The sequence below is a fragment of the Ovis aries genome, chromosome 13 (genome assembly GCF_016772045.2).
Source record: "Ovis aries strain OAR_USU_Benz2616 breed Rambouillet chromosome 13, ARS-UI_Ramb_v3.0, whole genome shotgun sequence".
NCBI classification, from domain to species: domain Eukaryota; kingdom Metazoa; phylum Chordata; class Mammalia; order Artiodactyla; family Bovidae; genus Ovis; species Ovis aries.
Window position 1 is genome coordinate 9,041,400 of NC_056066.1, and position 24,579 is coordinate 9,065,978.

At 41.8% G+C, this 24,579-nt stretch overlaps 1 protein-coding gene across 2 annotated transcripts in view; it reads left to right on the forward strand.

The window, feature by feature from the left end:
- MACROD2 (mono-ADP ribosylhydrolase 2) overlaps positions 1 to 24,579 on the forward strand; it is a 2,324,156-nt gene that overhangs the window by 1,661,090 nt on the left and 638,487 nt on the right. For both annotated transcript variants that reach the window (XM_027976486.2, XM_042230293.1), the window contains exon 8: positions 24,251 to 24,324. In XM_027976486.2, the coding sequence (XP_027832287.1) occupies positions 24,251 to 24,324 (74 nt within the window). The remainder of the gene's footprint in view (positions 1 to 24,250; positions 24,325 to 24,579) is intronic.

The following is a 24,579-nucleotide window of genomic DNA, read 5'->3' on the forward strand; positions in this document are numbered from 1 at the left end:
TGGTAGGTTAGGCTCTGGTAAAGCAGTTTCTCCTGAAGGCAGGCCTTGTAAAGAACTGAGCAACATGTTTCAAAGAAGTCCTAAGCCACCTCCCCCGCCTCCCCTACACCAACACCCCCACCTTTGCAGAGAGCAGGAGGTGATTTTTTAATCTCTACTCACTGTAAGAACCTGGTCAAGGTAAAATTCACAAAGGCGGGGGGCGACCCTAAGACTAGCCACCCAGCTCCGTGGAATTTGTAACTTTCCAGTGTATTTAAAAAAAAAAAAAAAAAAGGAAACTTCAGCTAAAATTAGAGTTGGGAAGGCCTGTGTGGGGAGTTCTTACCCCTTCCCAGCCATTGTCAATTATCCTAAATAAGAGAGACTACTTGCATCTCAGAGAGGAAGCAAGAGGAAGGACTAATTCTTGTTGCCTAGCAACAAGCCCAGCCAATGGAAAAACTGCAGCTCAGCCTATGAGAAGACACCACCACCCAAAGCCCTATTTTCCCTATAAAAGCAGAGCTTGTGGTCAGCAAGAGCTTGCGTCTTCTGAATTGCAGTTCCTTCAACTACTCCTGAGTAAACTCATTGAGCTAGTCTGGTAAGGTACTTTGTTTTGAAGTTGACACAGAATTGTCCACTCCAAGTTCCAACAAACAATTCCTCAATTACAGTTTAGTTTTTCCTGCCATGGTACTGGTTCCTGTGGAGATTTCTGCTTAGGAGTTTCTGGTCTGATTAGTTGGAATTCTCTTATTCAGCAGTTTCTCCAAATTAAAGGGATAGTGGTTTTCTCTGTGACCTCACTTCTCTGGTGGATCTAAGATCTTTTAAAAAGTATTTTCAGTTTGTTCAGCCTTTTCCTTGTCAGAACAGAGTGATGAATCCCAAGCACCCTTAAGTGCCAGAATGCCATTCGATTTTTTAAGGGGAAAAAAAAAAGTTTTTTCAGGTGTTAACATAAGTGAAATGTTGTGTGACTAGTTTATATTTCTATCAGCAATACCTTGATATGTTGGCATCCACACAAAAATTCCCACTTCCAAAAAAATCCATCAAACCTTTAACGTATATGTTTAAGTGGGTAGTATTACGTCTAAAAGCACATACTGAGCTTCTCTGACCCTGGCAGGTTTTCATAATGTGTTACAACGTCACAGTATTGTGCATTTGCTTGCTGTAGCTCCAGCAGGAGAACAGATTGATTTTTGATGGGAAATACACCCTTCTAGGATTTCATTGTTTTACCACAATCTTGGTCTAGAGCTCATGGTTTGTGAGATATTGGCATTTGTTATTAAGACGAACAATGACGAGCATTGGGGGAAATTTGCATTTGAAAATGCAGTTTTCCTGCTTTACAATTCTGTGGCTTATTTGCTCTCTTCATTCCTGTGTCATTCCTCAAACCTCCTACCCCCAAGTGCCTCACTGTGGTTTAGAAGAATGAGCCAGGTTCTGTCCATCTGAGGAAACTGGTACATGCATCACTTCCTGTTACATCTCTCTAGGCATTTTTAGGAGTAGTGTCTTATATTTGGGTAAAACTTTGAAATCCAAAAACCAGTGAAGGGAATGTTCTAGATAGAATAGTGTGTACACACACACACACACACACACACACACAACAAATCAATCCACTGTTCAGGTCCCTCCAAATTCCTTTTAGATTCTTTAAAGAAGTGTACCCCTCTTACTAGACTTCTGTAAAAATCCAGAGTGTGGTGATTTGGGAGGATCTAATCAGTAAACTCCTTTTGGAGGTTGATATTTTATTTTTTTCCTACTATTAAGGATTTTATTTTTTATTATTATTTTTTTTAGTTTTTTATTTTTTTAGTTTTAAAATCTTTAATTCTTACATGCGTTCCCAAACATGAACCTCCCTCCCACCTCCCCTCCCCATAACATCTCTCTGGGTCATCCCCATGTACCAGCCCCAAGCATGCTGTATCCTGCGTCAGACATAGACTGGCGATTCAATTCTTACATGATAGTATACATGTTAGAATGCCATTCTCCCAAATCATCCCACCTTCTCCCTCTCCCTCTGAGTCCAAAAGTCCATTATACACATCTGTGTCTTTTTTCCTGTCTTGCATACAGGGACGTCATTGCCATCTTCCTAAATTCCATATATATGTGTTAGTATACTGTATTGGTGTTTTTCTTTCTGGCTTACTTCGCTCTGTATAATCAGCTCCAGTTTCATCCATCTCATCAGAACTGATTCAAATGAATTCTTTTAACAGCTGAGTAATACTCCATTGTGTATATGTACCACAGCTTTCTAGAGGACAGCAAGTATCGTACAATTCTTTCAGAAGCTTAGCTGTAAATGAGGTCAATCTTGAGAAAACCTGTTTCTTCCAGTACTTGTTTCTGTTACCAAAGATTGCATTTCCTAGTGTCAGGAGGGGGTTCTGGGAGAAGGCAGCTAATGTAAATCTGCTCCCAAGTTCTTGACAGACTGGGAGACTGATTTTGAAAGAACGCACCTGTGCTTGGAGCCACTGCCAGCGGTGGACAGAAGCGCTCTGTACTGTCAGCTGGGTCTCCAGGGCTCCCGTGCTGACCGGCATTCACCTACCTTGCTTCAGGCTTTCTTACACTCCTCAGCTCTTTAAGTACACATCTTTAAGTACCTATAAGGAAAGGGGCCTAAATGAGAACACCTGTGACCAACAAGAGGCATGTGACTTACACCCCTTAGTCTTCACAAGAGTAACAGTGCCACGTCGCAGGTACAAACACGGAACAACAGAAACGTGCCACATTCACCCAGAGGGCAGCTTGCAGGATGCAGGGGGACATGCGCAGTGTGGTAGGTCTGATTCCAGGCCTCTTCTTGCCCTTGTTCGAGCGGCCCTCTTGACCCCATTCCCATGCCTTGTTCCTTGAACAAGTATACAGATTTTATTATGTAGATAATATATTTCACTCTGGAAGAACCGTCCACAAGTGAAACCACATTCTGAAGATGACAAAGACCTAGATGAAAGTACAGACCATTCCTGGGTGCTGTGTGGCCTTAGTGGGATTTCAGAAAAAAAACTTACGTTCCCTGACTATCAATTCTAGTTCAGTGTATCAGTCAGATTTTTCTGCATTAATACAACCCCTCCAATCCAATGGCTGACAGCGAAGAGCCTTTATTCTCCAATTCCTGGTTCTGATGTCTTCCTGTTTTTTAACCGATAAAGGCCAGGCTTGGTCTGGCCAAGCTGGTTTCCAGGCTTTTACTGGGGCTCAGTCTCTGTCAGTTCTCTCATTTTAGGGGCCAAACTGAAAGAGCAGTGTCTACCTGGGGTATTCTTTCTATGCCACCAAGAACTTTTTTTTTTAATTTAAATTTATTTATTTTAATTGGAGGCTAATTACTTTACAATATTTTATTGGTTTTGCCATACACCAGCATGAATCTGCCACAGGTATACATGCATCCCCCATCCTGAACCCCCTCCCACCTCCCACCCTGTATCATCCCTCTGGGTCATCCCAATGCACCAGACCCGAGCATCCAGTATCATGCATCGAACCTGGACTAGCAATTTTTTTCTTATATGATATTATACAGGCTTCAATGCCATTCTCCCAAATCATCCCACCCTCTCCCTCTCCCACAGAGTCCAAAAGACTGTTCTATACATCTGTCTTTTACATACATCTTTTGCTGTCTTGCATACAGGGTTATTGTTACCATCTTTCTAAATTCCATAAATATGCACTAGTATACTGTGTTGGTGTTTTTCTTTCTGGCTTACTTCCCTCTGTATAATAGGCTCCAGTTTCATCCACCTCTTTAGAACTGATTCAAATGTATCCTTTTTAATGGCCGAGTAATACTCTATGGTGTGTATATGTACCACTGTTTTCTTATCCATTCATCTGCTGATATCTAGGATATCTAGGTTGCTTCCATGTCCTGGCTATTATAAACAGTGCTGTGATGAACATTAGGGTACATGTCTCTTTCAATTCTGGTTTCCTTGGTGTGTATGCCCAGCAGTGGGATTGCTGGGTCATAAGTCAATTCTATTCACAGTTTTTTAAGGAATCTCCACACTGTTCTCCATAGTGGCTGTACTAGTTTGCATTCCCACCAACAGTTCAAGAGGGTTCCCTTTTCTCCAAACCCTCTCCAGCATTTATTGCTTGTAGACTTTTGGATCGCAGCCATTCTGACTGGTGTGAAATGGTACCTCGTAGGTGTTTTGATTTGCATTTCTCTGAGAATGAGTGATGTTGAGCATCTTTTCATATGTTTGTTAGCCATCTATATGTCTTCTTTGGAGAAATATCTATTTAGTTCTTTGGCCCATTTTTTGATTAAGGTCGTTTATTTTTCTGGAATTGAGCTGCAGGAGTTGCTTGTATATTTTTGAGATTAGCTGTTTGTCAGTTGCTTCATTTGCTATTTTCTCCCATTCTGAAGGCTGTCTTTTCACCTTGCTTATAGTTTCCTTTGTTGTGCAGAAGCTTTTAAGTTTATTTAGGTCCCATTTGTTTATTTTTGCTTTTATTTCCAATATTCTGGAAGGTGGGTCATAGAAGATCCTGCTGTGATGTATGTCAGACAGTGTTTTGCCTATGTTCTCCTCTAGGAGTTTTATAGTTTCTGGTCTTATGTTTAGATCTTTAATCCATTTTGAGTTTATTTTTGTGTGCGGTGTTAGGAAGTGTTCTAGTTTCATTCTTTTACAAGTGGTTGACCAGTTTTCCCAGCACCACTTGTTAAAGAGATTGTCTTTACTCCATTGTATATTCTTGTCTCCTTTGTCAAAGATAAGGTGTCCATATGTGCATGGATTTATCTCTGGGCTTTCTATTTTGTTCCATTGATCTATATTTCTGTCTTTGTGCCAGTACCATACTGTCTTGATGATGGTAGCTTTGTAGTAGAGCCTGAAGTCAGGCAGGTTGATTCCTCCAGTTCCATTCTTCTTTCTCAAGATTGCTTTAGCTATTAGAGGTGTTTTGTATTTCCATACAAATTGTGAAATTATTTGTTCTAGCTCTGTGAAAAATACCACTGGTAGCTTGATAGGGATTGTATTGAATCTATAGATTGCTTTAGGTAGTATACTCATTTTCACTATATTGATTCTTCTGATCCATGAACATGGTATATTTCTCCATCTATTAGTGTCCTCTTTGATTTCTTTCACCAGTGTTTTATAGTTTTCTATATATAGGTCTTTAGTTTCTTTAGGTAGATATATTCCTAAGTATTTTATTCTATTCATTGCGATGGTGAATGGAATTGTTTCCTTAATTTCTCTTTCTATTTTCTCATTATTCGTGTATAGGAATGCAAGGGATTTCTGTGTGTTGATTTTATATCCTGCAACTTTACTATATTCATTGATTAGCTCTAGTAATTTTCTGGTGGAGTCTAGAGGGTTTTCTATGTAGAGGATCATGTCATCTGTAAACAGTGAGAGTTTTACTTCTTCATTTCCAATTTGGATTCCTTTTATTTCTTTTTCTGCTCTGATTGCTGTGGCCAAAACTTCCAGAACTATGTTGAATAGTAGCGGTGACAGTGGGCTCTCTTGTCTTCTTCCTGACTTTAGGGGAAATGCTTTCAATTTTTCACCATTGAGGCTAATGTTTGCTGTGGGTTTGTCATATATAACTTTTATTATGTTGAGGTATGTTCCTTCTATTCCTGCTTTCTGGAGAGTTTTTATCATAAATGGATGTTAAATTTTGTCAAAGGCCTCCTCTGCATCTATTGAGATAATCATATGGCTTTTATTTTTCAATTTGTTAATGTGGTGAATTACATTGATTGATTTGCGGATATTGAAGAATCCTTGCATCCCTGGGATAAAGCCCACTTGGTCATGGTGTATGATCTTTTTAATGTGTTGTTGGATTCTGATTGCTAGAATTTTGTTGAGGATTTTTGCATCTATGTTCATCAGTGATATTGGCCTGTAGTTTTCTTTTTTGGTGGCATCTTTGTCAGGTTTTGGTATTAGGGTGATGGTGGCCTCATAGAATGAGTTTGGAAGTTTACTTTCCTCTGCAATATTCTGGAACAGTTTGAGTAGGATAGGTGTTAGCTCTTCTCTAACTTTGGTAGAATTCAGCTGTGAAGCCATCTGGACCTGGGCTTTTATTTGCTGGAAGATTTCTGATTACAGTTTCAATTTCCATGCTTGTGATGGGTCTGTTAAGAGTTGCTGTTTCTTCCGGGTTCAGTTTTGGAAAGTTGTACTTTTCTAAGAGTTTCTCCATTTCTTCCACGTTGTCCTTTTTATTGGCATATAATTGCTGATAATAGTCTCTTATGATCCTTTGTATTTCTGTGTTGTCTGTTGTGATCTCTCCATCTTCATTTCTAATTTTATTGATTTAATTTTTCTTCCTTTGTTTCTTGATGAGTCTGGCTAATGGTTTGTCAGTTTTATTTATCCTTTCAAAGAACCAGCTTTTGGCTTTGTTGATTTTTGCTATGGTCTCTTTTGTTTCTTTTGCATTTATTTCTGCCCTAATTTTTAAGATTTCATTCCTTCTACTAACCCTACACCAAGAGTTTTAAAAGCCTTGTTTCTGCTCACATCCTATTGACCAAAGCAAGTCACACACTCAAATTTGGCATTAGTCAGGCAGAGAAGTACGCTCCACCCACAGGGACAGGTTCTCCAAAGCCAGGTGGTAAATGAGGTAGCAAAGAAGAGTGTAGAACAGGGGACACTTATCTGATCCAGCACACTCAAACTAAACTACTAAAAAGAGATACAGTGGTCTGCTGGTGGCATTCCTGCTCACATCAGACTTGAAGCTTTGCCATCTGTCTCAACATGGAAATTTTCAGAACTTCTCATCTGGTATCTTTTGAAATGTCTTACAAATGACTTTCACTATGTAGTCCTCCAGTGGACTTTAATTATATTTATGTTTTTATTATTTAAAAAATTTTATTCATCCTGATATATATTTATTGAAGTATCATTGTTTTACAATGTTGTATTAGTTTCAGTTGTATTTTCTTTATTCATTGAAATAGTTGTTTTACAATATTATATAGTTTCAAGTGCACTGCATAGTGATTCAGTATTTTCACAGATTATCTTCCATTATAAGGTTATTACAAGATGATGGCTATGATTTCCTATGCTATACAGTTTATTGTGTTGTTATCCATTTTATCTGTTAATCCCATATCCCTGATTTGTCCCTCCCCTTTTCCCTTTACAAGTTTGTGATTCTGTTTATGAGTCTATTTCTGTTTTGCCTATACATTCATTTGTATTTTTAAAGATTTCATATGTAATGTTTTATTTCTGATGATAATTTTAGGCCCTAAGAGTGCATTCACCTCTGGCTCACTCAGCAAAAGAGTGGCTGCCATAATATATGCTTTCAAACCGTGGAGAAGATTTTCCACCAGCTGGGCCCTCCCTATGTAGGAAAATAGTGCATACTGACATTGGGAGGCTAGCTCAAACCTCAGATTATAGAGGATTGAAGCCGGTGTCTATTTCAGCATTCAGCCTTGAGAGATAGTTCACGCTGTCTGACCATCAAAGGGCAGATGGCCACTGGGAATCATTTTAGAGGCATTGCTGGACTGATGAGGGCAGTTTACACAGGCCTTCAGGGAACTGGACCAAGCATTGATCTGTAAAAGCCAATAATCAGAGGCTTTGGGGACTAACTCATCTTCTTCCATGTTTGTTGATTGGGATTAACACTGCTGGGAGCTGTGTTGATGGTCTCTGGTGTGGCTGCTTCAGGAGAGCCTTGATCCTGCCTGGGCAGGTGTGGGGCGTAAAATCAGCTTCTTGGGACATAAACTGCTTTCTGACTCTGATTGGGTGACAGTCGAAACTTAGACACTCCCTGTGCTGATGTGTCCCTGAAATTGGTCCTATATTCTCCCCACTTAAGGGTGACAGAAGCCAAGAGGTGTTTATCAGACCTAAAACCAAGAGGATCTAGATCTTGTTCTCCTATGTGTGCCAAATAGATTCAAGGGATTAGATCTGATAGACAGAGTGCCTAAAGAACTATGGACAGGGGTTTGTGACATTGTACAGGAGGCAGGGCTCAAGACCATCCTCAAGGAAAATAAATGCAAAACGGCAAAATGGTTGACTGAGTAAGTTCAGTCACTCAGTTGTGTCTGAATGTTTGCGACCCCATGAATTGCAGCATGCCAGGCCTCCCTGTCCATTACCAACTCCCGGAGTTCACTCACACTCACATCCATCGAGTCAGTGATACCATCCAGCCATCTCATCCTCTATCGTCCCCTTCTCCTCCTGCCCCCAATCCCTCCCAGCATCAGAGTCTTTTCCAATGAGTCAACTCTTCCCATGAGGTGGCCAAAGTACTGGAGTTTCAGCTTTAGCATCATTCCTTCCAAAGAAATCCCAAGGCTGATCTCCTTCAGAATGGACTGGTTGGATCTCCTTGAAGTCCAAGGGACTCTCAAGAGTCGTCTCCAACACCACACTTCAAAAGCATCAATTCTTCAGCGCTCAGCCTTCTTCACAGTCCAACTCTCACATCCATACATGACCACTGGAAAAACCATAGCCTTGACTAGACGGACCTTAGTTGGCAAAGTAATGTCTCTGCTTTTGAATATGCTATCAAGGTTGGTCATAACTTTTCTTCCAAGGAGTAAGCGTCTTTTAATTTCATGGCTGCAGTCTCCATCTGCAGTGATTTTGGAGCCCCCAAAAATAAAGCCTGACACTGTTTTTACTGTTTCCCCATCTATTTCCCATGAAGTGATGGGACCGGATGCCATGATCTTCATTTTCTGAATGTTGAGCTTGAAGCCAACTTTTTCACTCTCCTCTTTCACTTTCATCAATAGGCTTTTTAGTTCCTCTTCAGTTTCTGCCATACTAACACCCAAAAAAGATGTCCTTTTCATTATAGGGAACTGGAATGCAAAAGTAGGAAGTCAAGAACCACCTGGAGTAACAGGCAAATTTGGCCTTTTAATGCGGAATGAAGCAGGGCAAAGACTAATAGAGTTTTGCCAAGAAAATGCACTGGTCATAGCAAACACCCTCTTCCAACCACACAAGAGAAGACTCTACACATGGACATCACCAGATGGTTAACAGAGAAGGCCTTCCAAATAGCTGTGAATAGAAGAGAAGTGAAAGGCAAGGGGAAAAGGAAAGATACACCCATTTAAATGCAGAGTTACAAAGAATAGCAAGGAGAGATAAGGAAGCCTTCCTCGGTGATCAGTGCAAAGAAACAGAGGAAAACAATAGAATGGGAAAGACTGGCGATCTCTTCAAGAACATTAGAGATACCAAGGGAACATTTCATGCAAAGATGTGCACAATAAAGGACAGAAATGGTATGAACCTAACAGAAGCAGAAGATATTAAGAACAGGTGACAAGAATACACAGAAAAACTAGACAAAAAAGATCTTCATGACCCAGATAACCATGATGGTGTGTCACCTAGAGCCAGACATCCTGGAATGTGAAGTCAAGTGGACGTTAGGAAGCATCACTATGAACAAAGCTAGTGGAGGTGATGGAACTCCAGTTGAGCTATTTCAAATCCTAAAAGATGATGCTGTTTTGCTGCACTCAATATGCCAGCAAATTTGAAAAACTCAGCAGTGGCCACAGGACTGGAAAAGGTCAGTTTTCATTCCAATCCCAAAGAAAGGCAATGCCAAAGAATGCTCAAACTACCACACAATTGCAGTCATCTCACATGCTAGTAAACTAATGCTCAAAATTTTCCAAGCCAGGCTTCAGCAATACGTGAACCATGAACTTCCTGATGTTCAAGCTGGTTTTAGAAAAGGCAGAGGAATAAGAGATCAAATGGCCAGCTACCACTGGATCAGGGGAAAAGCAAGAGAGTTCCAGAAAAACATCTATTTCTGCTTTATTGACTATGCCAAAGCCTTTGACTGTGTGGATCACAACAAACTGTGGAAAATTCTGAATGAGATGGGAATACCATACAACCCGACCTGCCTCTTGAGAAACCTGTATGCAGGTCAGGAAGCAACAGTTAGAACTGGACATAGAACAACAGACTGGTTCGAAATAGGGAAAGGAGTATGTCAAGGTTGTATATTGTCACCCTGCTTATTTAACTTATATGCAGAGTACATCATGAGAAATGCTGGCTGGAGGAAGCACAAGCTGAAATCAAGATTGCCAGGAGAAATATTAATATCCTCAGATATGCAGATGACATCACCCACCCTTATGGCAGAAAGTGAAGAACTAAAGAGCCTCTTGATGAAAGTGAAAGAGGAGAGTGAATAAACTGGCTTAAAAGTCAACATTCAGCAAACTAAGAGCATGGTATCAGGTCCCATCAGTTCATGACTAATAGATGGGGAAACAGTGGAAAGAGTGTCAGACTTTATTTTTAGGGGGCTCCAAAATCCCTGTAGATAGTGACTGCAGCCATGAAATTAAAAGATGCTTGCTCCTTGGGAGGAAAGTTATGACCAACCTAGATAGCATATTCAAAAGCAGAGACATTACTTTGCCAACTAAGGTCCGTCTAGTCAAGGCTATGGTTTTTCCAGTAGTCATGTATGGATGTGAGAGTTGGACCATAAAGAAAGCTAAGTGCTGAAGAATTGATGGTTTTGAAGTGTGGTGTTGAAGAAGACTCTTGAGAGTCCTTTGGACTGCAAGGAGATCCAACCAGTCCATCCTAAAGGAAATCAGTCCTGAATATTCATTGGAAGGAATGATACTGAAGCTGAAACTTTAATACTTTGTCCACCTGATGTGAAGAACTCATTAGAAAAGACCTCTTAAAAGACCCTGATGCTGGGAAAGGCTGAAGGCGGGAGAAGAAGGGGCGGACAGAGGATGAGATGGTTAGATGGCATCACTGACTCAATGGACATGAGTTTGAGTAAACTCTAGGAGTTGGCCATGGATAGGGATGGCTGGTGTGCTGCAGTCCATGGGGTCACTAAGAGTTGGACATGACTGAGCGACTAAACTAAAGGTCATGTGCGTGGGATATTTAGCCAGCACGCTCTAGTACACAACATAGAATCTGTTCATTTCCTTCCCTCCAGTGGCAAGGACTGATTTCCCTAGACCTCAGGTGGTATAAAAGCATGGCAGGGAGCCTCACAGGGCACTGGAGCAAACAATTATGCCCCAGGTTCTCACTGTTCATACTCCATATTTTTGAGCTCCTATTTTGCTTTGTCACTGAAGGTGGAGGGCTTCCGTGGTGGCTCAGTGGTAAAGAATCTGCCTGCTGATGCAAGAGGCACATGTTTGATCCCCGTGTCGGGATGATCCCCTGGGGAAGGAAATGGCAACCCACTCCAGTATTCTTATCTGGAGAATTCCATGGACAGAGGAGCCTGGTGGGCTACAGTGCGTAGAGTCACAAATAGACATGACTTAGCGACTGAACAGCACAACTAAAGGTGGAAAAATGAGGGAGACAAGGGTTCTGCCTCTTGGAGCTTCTATTGCAATGGGATGGATGCAAGGTGACCAATCACATGGGTCTGAGGTCATTTCAGATTTTGGGAAGGGTGTCAGAAGTGCCCTGCAAGCCAAAGTGAGGAGTGTGGGCTTTGGTCATAAGCGTGGAGGAATCCACTCGGGGCTCCTAGCATGGACATGAGATCACATGCTTTAAATTTGGAAAGGTCACTGTCCCCCAGGTCCATGTACCATACACACCACCAGTTCAGAAAGTAGACACTGCATTTTCATCTCTCAGTTGATCCCAGTATCAGTCTTTTCTACTCAAATGTGATGTCCTCAACAAACTCCTTTGATTACCCTTTTTGGAAAAATCATCTTTTAAAAAAATTCATAAGAATTCTTTTCCAGGTGATTCTGTGAGATCTTTCATCTCCCTTCTCCAGAGACTTATTCAGGGTTAGTAGGAACAGCTTGCATAGAATAGAATTTGTTTCACGAGCCATTTCTCAGGTCATTATTATAATTCCTTAGGCAAAAGGTGATTTTAAAAACACTCTTAGAAATAAGACACCAGTGCTCATAAGTTTGAGAAATTGATGAAGCTTGCATAGATGATAACCTTGTGTCCCATAAAAATGCAGCTCATTCAGACCTGCTTTGCCGAGCAGAGACAACCTGAAAACTTCATGTTCCACAATTTTTTTTTTTAACAGAAAGCAAAAGTTACTCAAGTCTGAGGTGAATATAGTAGAATTTATGGGGCATTATTCACTATAGCATACATAATGTCAAGTGAAATGAAAGAATGGGCATGAGGAGATTAAGAAGTATAGAAATTTCCTTTCTTTATGACCAATTCCAGAGGTCATGTTTGGAAAATCAGTACTAAGCTGATACCAGTGAGGGGTAAGGCAGAGCCATGGGGAAAGGCATGATATCACAGAAGTTCTGTTGTGAGCCAGTGAGCTTCAAATGTTCAGATTTTATTAATAACTGTGTCAAAAATTACAGTACCTACACGTTGAGGAATGACCAGCTTGTCTATGATCCCCAGGGTCTCCTTGGGCCCAAGTCATGCTCTGCAGTGAAGATATAAGTGCTAGACTGGGGGCTGCCACCTGAGAAAGAGGGCAGGACATGAGGCCCAGGGCTAGCAGGTGTGGTCCTCACAGGAGGCTCTGTACTTGGGCAACAAACTTTCTGACCACAGGGGCCTTCAGGCTGACTTCCTTTCTTTGGAATTTGAAACAGTGTTGCATCTGGACTGGAGTCTCTGAAGGAGAAGTGCTATGGTGATCATCCTTCTGCAGAGATGTGAGGCTGAACTGAATGCCAGGCACTGGGCTAGAGTGTGGATGGAGGGAGGGAAGTTGGTAGATCCAGGTCAGGGGGTGGAGGGGGAAGGCTGGCCCTGGCCCTGCCTCTGCTTGAGTTCCCCTACAGTCATGTTTTTTCTTTTTCACTTCTGTAAAATGATAAAGATTGTATACATCTTGAAGGGAGTTTCGAGGGTTTGGAGCTCTGTTAGGTGGAAGCCAGAGGTGGCAGGGCTTCTAAGAACAGGCTTCCATCCCATGCCCGTCCATAGCCACATGCAGTATCATTGCTTCCTCTTCAGGTAGGTGCTGGTCCACATCACTTTATCATATTAGTGAGTGATTCTAAGTTCATTAAAGCTTGTACAACACAGACTATACTTTGCATACCTCTTGATTGTATTCAGGATTTATCCAAATTAAGCAACTTTGACCAGCTCCTCCCTCAATACACTATCGCTGTCCATTTAGAAGCCAACTCATCTTCATTCTTCTTCTCCCTTCTTTTCCTTGGGCTGTTGTGAAGATTACTTAGTATTGGCATGCATTTTACTTAGTGACTTGTACAGAATAATTACTTGCAAAATGTTAACAACAGCAGCAATTTTGCTATTTCAAGATTTCTATGTCGTGGGGCAGCTTCATATGCCAGTGTGAACCTGTCTTATGACCTCTGAAAGCAAAGCAAAAGTTGTTCAGTCATGTCTAACTCTTTGCGACCCCATAGATGATACAGTCCATGGAATATCTCCAGGCCAGAATACTAGAGTGGGTAGCTGTTGCCTTCTCCAGGGAATCTTCCCAACCCAGGGATCGAATCCAGGTCTCCCACATTGCAAGTGGATTCTTTACCAGCTGAGCCACAAGGGAAACCCTCTGCACCTCCCAAAAGTAAAATATGATTGTGATTTCATGACGTGATGACCAGCGGGCTCCCCCAACTCTTTTCCCTCTGTCATTAAGTAACTTATAAAACATTCTCTATTGTGCATGTTCCCAAGGTGACAACTAGAAAAGTTTAGAGAAAGAGTGCCCTCCAGGTAAGACGTAACACCTCACTTGCTCAAATTCGTGAACAGATGCTGATGGCTGTCATAGTTTCCTTTCCCCCAAAAGCAGAGGTTAGGGTTGAGTTTGGAAGAGAGTTTCATGAATGGTAGTGGGGGAGAAAGACAAGGAGAGGGGGTCAGCAAAGAGGATCTTGCTGAGCATCACTGCTGTGTATCATGGGAGCATCCACCCACTGGACAGCATTCAGCGTGCCCCTCAGCCTTCTCCGCCAGGGGGCAGGCGATCTGATGCGGGTACCCACCACCTCATTAGTCACGACTGAAGGATGCTCCTGGTGCCTTTGATACCCTGACACTTTCGACTTGCCCCACAGTGGGCAGTGAGAACCCACAGTTAAAAGGCAGCAGGTGCCAGTGGGTGTAAGTTGAGCCAGGATGCGAGGATTACACATGCCACAGGGATGTATGTAGGGCATGGTCTGAGTCTTCCACAGTGATGCAACTGACGGATATGCCATACCCTATGTGTATATGTATGCAAATGGGCTTCCCCTGGTGGCTCAACAGTGAAGAATCTGCCTGCAAGGCAGGAGATGCAAGTGCGATTCCTGGGTCAGGAAGATGCCCCGGAGCAGGGCATGGTAAGCTGTTCCAGTATTCTTGCCTGGAGAATTCATGGCCTGAGGAGCCTGGTGGGCTACAGTCCACAGGGTTGCAAAGAGTCAGACATGACTGAAGCAACTGAGCATGCGCGTGTATATGCAAATAACCAAGCCTGGCATCCTATGTGTATACAGATGTATGGCACAGCCTGCCTTGTCCTTTCAAACAACAGCTAAGACTCCACCCTGTTGAAGATGGGCTGCAGATGCCTCCCTCTTGCCTTCCAGGTGCCCTTTTGCTCTGCTGAGAGAAGCCAGCAACACCCTCGTTAGCATTCTGCTGCCGTGCTCACTGCAGTGACAGGGGCCAGTGTCAGTCTTATTACTTCACCTGTTTTATCTCTTGTGAAACTCAGCCGTTAGTCAGGATTGTCTGAGTGGCTGCTCTGGCAATTGCTTAACGGTGAGGTTCCTTCAGCTCATTTCTCTCAAGTAATTTGATTCCATCACACTATCAGAATTGCTTTTTTTGGTTTGGAAGGAGGCCTCGGGGAGGGGGTTTATGGAAAGCTGTTTTGAGGTTAACAGCAATCATGTCCTGTAAGGTTCCCCGTGTCCACCACACTCCCCATCTGCATGCTTCTACCTCTCTTGCCCACGCAGGGCAGGGGTGGATGTGTGTTCAGGGGGTTGGCGAAGTATGTTCTGAGCAAAACACAACCCAGCTTACATTGCATCTTCTTTTGCCTGAGCTTGTAAAGTGTGTTGTTTCATTGTCTACTTAGTCCCCACACCAGAATTCATGCGCTAAGATAGAAAAAGATTGTGGCTATCCTCTTAAAAAATCAAGCAAAGTATAATTTTACAGTAAGTCAATGTTCAAAATCCCAGTCCAACTGATGTTAACATTTCAATAAGCCCAGTAATTCATGATCCCCCTCATTTAGGACAGATTTTCATCAATGCGGAAAATCCCATGTTTAATAACTGATATTTTTATTTTATTTGAGTTTGTGTGTAAATAGAAACATTAAAAGCAGCAGCGTGCTTTCCTCATTAAAGGCTTGATGGGGGGAGGGAGGATTTAAAAGTAGATGTGAATTTAATGGGCAGAGTTTGAGTTTGATTTTTTTTTTTAACTATTGCCTTTTTTTTTTTTTTTTTTGGATATTTATGGCCATTTGGCCCCAACTGGGTGCTTATAGTCACCCTAAGGGCTGGTGAGTGTGGCAACCACTTTCTAAATAATATGCAATGGACATGGAGATTTATGATCCCATAAAGTTGTTAGTATTTTATCACAGCCTTGGGCCAACTGCCTGGCTGGATAGAGTTGATAATATGGACTAAATACCCTTTGAGGTAAAGGCCACTACAGAAGAAATTGTGTAGCTAGGAAAAAAAAAAAAAAGATTCAGTACACAATAGTTTTACATTTATGAGCTTTGCCTGGGCATTGATCACTAGATGGTTTTTTTTCTTACAACTGCTAGGGAGGCATCGGCAGTTAAAGCGCAGGTGATCGCTGGAAACTGGGCTAGAAGATGAGGGGAAATGCAAGCCCTGGGTGGACTATAAACAGTTCAGTTTAGTTCAGTCACTCAGTCGTGTCCGACTCTTTGCGACCCCATGAATCGCAGCACGCCAGGCCTCCCTGTCCATCACCAACTCCCGCAGTTCACTCAGACTCGCATCCATCGAGTCAGTGATGCCATCCAGCCATCTCATCCTGTCATCCCCTTTTCCTCTTGCCCCCAATCCCTCCCAGCATCAGAGTCTTCTCCAATGAGTCAACTCTTCGCATGAGGTGGCCAAAGTACTGGAGTTTCAGCTTCAGCATCATTCCCTCCAAAGCAATCCCAGGGCTGATTTCCTTCAGAATGATAGATGGGTTGAATATTTTAAAGCATGGATTAACAATACTGGGTATTCTGTTCAATTTGATTTTTAACTCTTTTGCATGCTAAGAGCTTCTCAGAAATAATTGATTTAGGGCATTACCATCTGCCTCTGTATGATGTAGTAATCTATAGCTCCAAGCATACCTCACTGAGTTTAAAACAGAAGTTGATCCATTGCTTCTTCCTCAAAAATGGGCAGAGTATGTTATATTTATATGTATTTTGGTAGACTGTGCTGGATTTTCAATAGAAAATATTTGTTTTATAACAACGGGACAACTTTAATTTCTCCATAGGAGCCTATAGACAAAGTTAAAGGTATTTCTGCGCTCAATTGTTTCCAGCTCTTTGCCACCTCATGAACTGATATTGGGAAATTATCAACAGCAATATTTTTTTTAAGAAAGATAGAGAGGAAAATTGTCAATGACAAGGTCAAAGCCAGATTCACTCCAATTATGTTGGAAACAGGGTTTTCTACAATTCCGATAAACAGTGTTTTGGGTAGAGACTTCAATGACTCTTTGCTGCTGTTATCTTTTCTGCAGCTTGATGCAAAGAGAAAATATAAGGTAATGAGTGAGAGAAAATGGCTAAAGTGGTATTTGATACGCCATGGATGAAAAGCACTGCAAACTCAACTTTCTGTTTCGGTTGTCCCCCTCTGTTTCTCCCTTTTGTCCCCAATTTTCCCTATTCTGTTTTGATGTTCTGTTGACGGAATTTGTCCCCTCGTGGTGTAAGTACTCACTGCTTTGTAGAGAGACAACAAGAGAGTCAGAAAGTGTGTCTGAGCTTCTAGCTATAAAAGGTATTGATTAGCCTAAAGCTATCCTTAATGGCTTTAAATGTGGTCAAGAAAATATAATGAAGTACATCCTGACATGTTAACTAACTAGAAAGATAAATACATTGTTTTAAACTTTAATACATTTCTGTTGGGACTGCACATCAGTACAACTGCTTTGAAAAACTGGTAGGAGCTACCAGTCCTACCATCTTGGGAATGAACCTCTGGGCCCATAGCCCCAAATCCTGGGTACATTCTCAACAGGAACAAGTGCTTTTGTTTTCATTGTGGCATGTAAGAGAATGGTTGTGGCAGCTTTATTCACAATAGCCCCAAACTGGAAACAATCCAATTATCCATCAATACTGGAATGGATAAATTGTGGAATATTCATGTAGTGGAATGCAGCCCTCCAGTGAAAAAGAATGAGCTTCTGCTGCATGTGTGAATGTAGCATGGTTATATGGATACGTGGATAAATCAGGCAGGCATGATATTGAACAAAATACAGACAGTGCACATTGTCCATGTATATGAAATGGAAAAGCAGACAAAGCAAATGAATCTGTGATTAGCTGTTCCTTCAGGGCATAGGTATTGACCTGAGGCAAGACAGTTTTCTGCAGTATTGGAAATGTTTTATATCTTGATGTGGTGAATAGTGTGTGTGTGATACATACACACGCATGCACATATGTGTATGTGTGAAAAACTGTGAGCAACTTAAATACAAAATAAATTTTAAAAAACTGTATAAGTTGGCTTCACCATTGACAGCAAAAGTTAATTTTAATAACCCTAATGAATGAGGAACTAAGTAGCTTTGGAATGACAGAAGCATGTCCTATGCACACCTGGACACACACTGCTCCCTGCATGCTTGGCCCTGAATTGCTAATGGTTTTCTCAGCCTCATTGACCCTCATACTTGGAAGAGATTTTCTATGTCATCTAATTCAATGATTCATCTGAAGCTTGTCTGCAGCCTTGCCTCTGGGTGGCCATTCTGCTTTTGTGAACAAAAGCCCCTTGGTGACCAGAATACCATTGAGACCTCCTGAGGCAGGCCTTGTTCTCCTCAGGAGCCCATCCTTGGGCACAAATCCACCCTTGTCTATTCATTGGTCTTGCTTGTAACCCTTGGGGTCTTGCAGTTAAGTGGGCAAAGGGTTGTGTGGTTGCTATTTACCCAGAACATAGTATAATTTTATCTTGTTTACTTATGCTGCTGACAGCAAGTATGTTTTCAGGGATATTTGTCTGGATATTTTCCTCCCCTTTTAATTACAGCATATCTTCCCACCAGGAGCTATATTTTCTCAAATGCAGTTTCTCAATAGTTTTCCCTCAGGGATGAAATAGGATAATGTGGATACATCATTTCTGCTTGGACATCTCACACCATACTCTTGAGCTAAGTGCTCCTGTTCTCCCAGTAATTAACCATTCCTGCTGTCGGTGCAAAGGTTCCTGAGTCCACGTGTACTTATCGATCATTTCCTGTGTGCCAGCAATGTTTTAGGGATACGTGATGAGTTAAAAACAGGTGTGGTAGCTTATCTCCTTAGGACTTTCACTTTATGAAGATTTTTAACCAAATATTTCCATAAATAAACATAAAATTGCAACTCCAGTGAGTGCTGCAAGGAAAAGGCACGTGGTCTTATGAAAGCATGAGGTGGGTAGTCATCTGTATCCGGGGAGCCTTCCCTGGTGGAGTGTTGGCTGAGCAAAGAGCAAATGTTAAAATCAGCTAGGAAAAGAGAAAAATGCCATTTCTGGAAGAGGAAACAGCATGAGCAAGGCCTCATGGCAGGAAGGTGAAAAGGAGCATGCCACATTCAAAGACTAGAAAGAAGGTCAGTGTGGCTGGAATGAGAAAGCAGAGAGTAAAACAACATGAGACAGAGTCAGACCACTCAGGAGAGAAGTGTTAGCACGAATCTGGGGAGTGGTCTGAGGACAGAGCAGCCTTCAAAGGCTTGCAAAGGCTGTTCTTTGGAAAGTGGCTGAGCTTTCTAAAAAGAAGAGGTTTTGGGAGATAGCTTTGGAATGGAAATATTACATCAGGGTCCACAGTGTGATCTGGGGAGGAGGTAAGGTGGGGGTTGTCATCAAAAATGACCAGATCAGGGAACTGGCAAGCCAGGTGTTGAGTGAGTCATCATCTTGGATGTTAAAATTGCCCAAGGTTATTACAAGCCTGGAGGTGGAGATGAAAACTATAACTCAGTGCCAGAGGTTTGATGAATGTGGGAAAGTGACCAGGAGGTCACACATCATTGAGAAGTGACCACAGTTGCCATGGTTCTAGGAGAACTTGTATAATTTCTCTGTGGGGAATTACATCTTCTAAAGGTTAATGCTGATGGCCATTGCAACTGAGTGTGATTACAGAATTTATTAGCTTTATATAGCCCTATAATTTTACTATTTAAATACTTCTTGAACACATCAAAAAGTTGGAGGTTTTCATGGGAAGAAAATAGAGGTAAGACAAATCTAGAAAGGCCCCTGGGGTATATACCCAAGCTAAGATGCTAAGGTTTATTCTGAAGGAGATGGAGAGTCAGCCAAGGCTGCCATTGTTTTGAGTAAGGTGGTGGTAACTGTACTTTAGGAGAGTCACCTGAAGGCAGTGTGCTGGATAGGCGAGAGAAGGGGAGAAGACCAAGAGCACAGGCACAAGTCAACTGCAGTTGTTGGTGTGAGAGTGGATCAGACCTTCTGTGAGATCGATGGGTAAGGAAGAACGGGGTGATGTCAGATGTGTCAGAGGGACACTGCCTGTGGGACCAAGTTACCAGGGGGGAAGCCGCTGGGCTCTGCAGTTGCTAAAAGAGAGCTAGAGCTTGGGCAGAACCAGAAACTCAGGAAGGGGTTCCTTTTGTGGACGAATGCATGTTGCACTTTTGGTTACACATTGTACGTCCGGCTCTACAGCCCATCAGGGGAGGCACCTGGGTAATTACAAATGTAGGTTTTCAACTCAGGGGAGAGTTGGACTGGAAATCTCACTGTGGTTAACCCCTAACCACATACACCTATTCTGGCCACCTTGTTTTTCCTTGCAGCCCACTAGGACTCCTGCTCCCCCACTTCACTTTCTCTCACCTTTTCCACCAATTCCTTGCTGCTCACATCTTATTCCCAAGGACAGTGTCCCCCTCGGCTCCTGACATACCGTTCCCTTTCCCAAATATTCTGTCGTTTTCTAGAAAGTAACCCCCTTCCTTGCTCAGCTCTCATCCGTGTCCCTACATTCCTAAATGCCCTTGTTTGCTGGATTGTAATGTCCTCCTGTTATTTCCTCCCTCCCAACTTTGGGATTTAAAGACAAGGACTGGTTAGGGTCTGTCTATACAGATATATCCATAAGTACATATGTGTATGTACATATATACCCTTTTCTAATTAAATGATGGGGTTCCCAGGTGGCACTAGTGGTAAAGAACATAAGAGAAGTGGGTTCAATCTGTTTGGTGAACTAGCTAATGAACAAACAGGCTTTTCTCATTTTTAGAGTTTTACATTTTGAAGACTTCATTTAAGGAAAGTGAAACAATGTGCAAGAAAGCCATAATCCTAAATGCCATAAACGAATCTGCAAGTTTCAGAACGTGTGCACTGGTTTTCATATTGCAGGGTTCTCTCTCCCCGGTGACAGTGACCAAGTGGAGCTTGGCACTGCTTTATTTTGGTCCCTTTCCTTCTATACTCTTTCACAAAGCATGTAGAGACTTAATTAGAAAAGCAACACTTACTTTTGGAAGTGGGGGCAAACAAGTCCTCTTTTATTTCTCTCTCACATTTTCTCAGAAAGTCCACTGAGATTTAAACCATTAGTATTTAAACCGTTAGAACTACTAGAATATATTCTTTCCAGTGGTGGGGGGCGGGGAGGGGGGGGCGCGGGCAGCAGGGTTCAATCCCTGGTTGGGGAACTAAGATCCCATATGCTGTGCAGTGTAACCAAAAGATAGAAAAAAGAAAATCCAGGAGTAGAATATACAAATCTCTAGAGACAAAGTAGATTAGTACTTGCCAGGAGCTGAGGGAGAGGTGAGATTGGGGAGAGTAATGAGTACAGAGCTTATTTTTTGGATGGTGAAAATATCCTGGGATTAGTGATGATGACTGCGCAAGTTTGTGGACATAAAAACTGCTAAACTATATACTTTAAAACACTTCAAAGATTTAAAAAAAAAAATCAGGAGGGAAGAGACACTGAAATATGAAAAACGAGTTAAAAACATTTAATACCAAAGAAGATGAAGACTGAGTGAAGGGCTACAGACTTTTGTGACTAGAAAGGCAGTGGTGAGCTTGAGTTTTAGTAGGAGTCACTCCCATCTCTCCTTTCTGCCCCATAAATGAGTAACTTATAAGGTTATACCCTCACATTTATCTCTATTGGCAGAACGTCTGATGATTCTGTGAGTTCTTGAATGTGTTTGTTTACATACACTACAGGATGAGTTTTAGAAACTCTGATTATGCGTGCTCATGCTCATTGATGTGTTATAAGTGCATCATTCTTCCTGCCCTTCTAAAACCAAACCTGTACTATAAAATCAGGTCCTTTCATGTTGGCATTTCCAATGGCTTTAAATGGAGCAGGCATTGCCTGCCTTGAATTTGTACAATATCTTTCAGTGGTTTGACTATGTGACCAGTTTCTCACCCTGTCTCGTGCCAGCTCATTGATGGAGGGCTGCTGACTATGTTACCCTGAGTCCACCACATGCGGTCTCTGACCTGAATTTATTTGATTTGTCAACCGAGGGTAATAGACTTTAATATAACATCTTGAAAAGAAGAGAAGTGAAAGGCAAAGATATACCCATTTGAATGCAGAGTTCCAAAGAATAGCAAGGAGAGATAAGAAAGCCTTCCTCAGTGATCAGTGCAAAGAAACAGAGGAAAACAGTAGAATGGGAAAGACTAGAGATCCCTTCAAGAAAATTAGAGATACCAAGGGAACATTTCATGCAAAAGTGGGCTCAATAAAGGACAGAAATGGTATGGAACTAACAGAAGCAGAAGATATTCAGAAGAGGCGGCAAGAATACACAGAAGAACTGTACAAAAAAGATTTTCATGACCCAAATAATCACAATGGTGTGATCACTCACCTAGAGCCAGATATCCTGGAATATGAAGTCAAGTGGGAAGGAAGCTAAGGAAGCATCACTACAAACAAAGCTAGTGGAGGTGATGGAACTCCAGTTGAGCTATTTCAAATCCTAAAAGTTGATGCTGTTATGGCACTGCACTCAATATGCCACCAAATTTGGAAAACTCAGCAGTGGCCACAGGACTGGAAAAGGTCAGTTTTCATTCCAATCACGAAGAAAGGCAATGCCAAAGAATGCTCAAACTACTGCACAATTCCACTCATCTCTCACACTAGCAAAGTAATGCTCAAAATTCTCCAAGACAGGATTCAGCAATATGTGAACTGTGAACTTTTGGATGTTCAGACTGGTCATATTTTTTTTTTTTTTAGTTTTTTATTTTTTAAACTTTAAAATCTTTAATTCTTACATGTGTTCCCAAACATGAACCCCCCTCCCACCTCCCTCCCCATAACATCTCTGTGGGTCATCCCCATGCACCAGCCCCAAGCATGCTGTATCCTGCATCAGACATAGACTGGCAATTCAATTCTTACATGATAGTATACATGTTAGAATGCCATTCTCCCATATCATCCCACCCTCTCCCAAAGGCAGAGGAACCACAGATCAAATTGCCAACATCAAAAGCAAGAGAATTCCAGAAAAACATCTATTTCTGCTTTATTTACTATGCCAAAGACTTTGATTGTGTGGATCACAACAAACTGTGGAAAATTCTGAAAGAGATGTTAATACCAGACCATCTGACCTGCCTCTTGAGAAATCTATATGCAGGTCAAGAAGCAACAGTTAGAACTGGACATAGAACAACAGACTGGTTACAAATAGGGAAAGGAGTACGTCAAGGCTGTATATTGTCACCCTGCTTATTTAACTTATATGCAGAGTACATCATGAGAAATGCTGGGCTGGAGGAAGCACAAGTTGGAATCAAGATTGCTGGGAGAAATATCAATAACCTCAGATATGCAGATGACACCACCCTTATGGCAGAAAGTGAAGAACTAAAGAGCCTCTTGATGAAAGTGAAAGTGGAGAGTGAAAAGTTGGCTTAAAGGTCAGCATTCAGTAAACTAAGATCATGGCATCTGGTCCCATCACTTCATGGCAAATAGATGGGGAAACAATGGAAATAGTGGCCGACTTTATTTTGGGGGGCCCCCAAATCCCTGCAGATGGTGACTGCAGCCATAAAATTAAAAGATGCTTGCTCCTTGGGAGGAAAGTTATGACCAACCTAGACAGCATATTAAAAAGCAGAGACATTCCTTTGCCAACAAAGGTCCATCTAGTCAAGGCTATGGTTTTTCCAGTAGTAATGTATGGATGTAAGAGTTGGATTGTGAAGAAAGCTGAGCACCAAATAATTGACGCTTTTGAACTGTGATGTTGGAGAAGACTCTTGAGAGTCCCTTGGATTGCAAGGAGATCCAACCAGTCCATCCTAAAAGGAGATCAGTCCTGGGTGTTCACTGGAAGGACTGATGTTGAAGCTGATACTCCAATACTTTGGCCACCTGATACGAAGAGCTGACTCATTTGAAAAGACCCTAATGCTGGGAAAGACTGAGGGAGGGAGGAGAAGGGGATGACAGAGATTGAGTTGCTTGGATGGCATCACTGACTCAATGGATATGCATTTGAGTAAGCTCTGGAAGTTCCTGATGGACAGGGAGGCCTGGTGTGCTGCGGTCCATGGGGTCACATAGAATTGGACACAACTGAGTAACCAAACTGAACTTTATGAGAAAATTATATGAAAATGTTGTGAAAACCGTTAAGCAATTGTAAATTCTTTTTAATAGATAACCATACAACTGAAGAGACAATTAGTTCTCTATTGCCCTTCTTGCTCTAGATGGGTGTAGGACCAGTGTTCTTGTATATAGCATTGCAGACTTCATCTCCTGTGATGTGAATTTTAGAGTGTGTAGACCACTTACTAGGGTCTGCCTTGCTCAGTACTAAATGGTTGGATTGAATGTTGACTAAATGAGGAAAAAACCCATATCCATCCATGACTGACTCTCTATCACCTTTGCCTTTAAAAAAAAAAAATTGTCTTTTTCTTCTTTTCACTTAGGTTTTCCAAACGAGCCTGCTGCAGTCATCGCCCTTAGCACCATTAAGGAATGGCTGGCCAAGAATCAGCACGAGGTAGGGGAACACAGTCAGTGAACATATAAGATGCTGTGATTTGATCCTCAGTTTTGAAAAGGCAGATACATTTATTCCATAAGTATCCAGTAGACCTAGTCATTGAGCCAAAGATGGGTGATTCTCTTTCTGTAATTATTGACTGACGGCATGAGGTTGATTGGTTTTGGTGGTGAAGATGGGCAAAATGGTCAGATTTATTTAGCCATGATCTCATTTTTGCTTCGTTAGAAAAAAGTGGGTTTTTGCATAAAA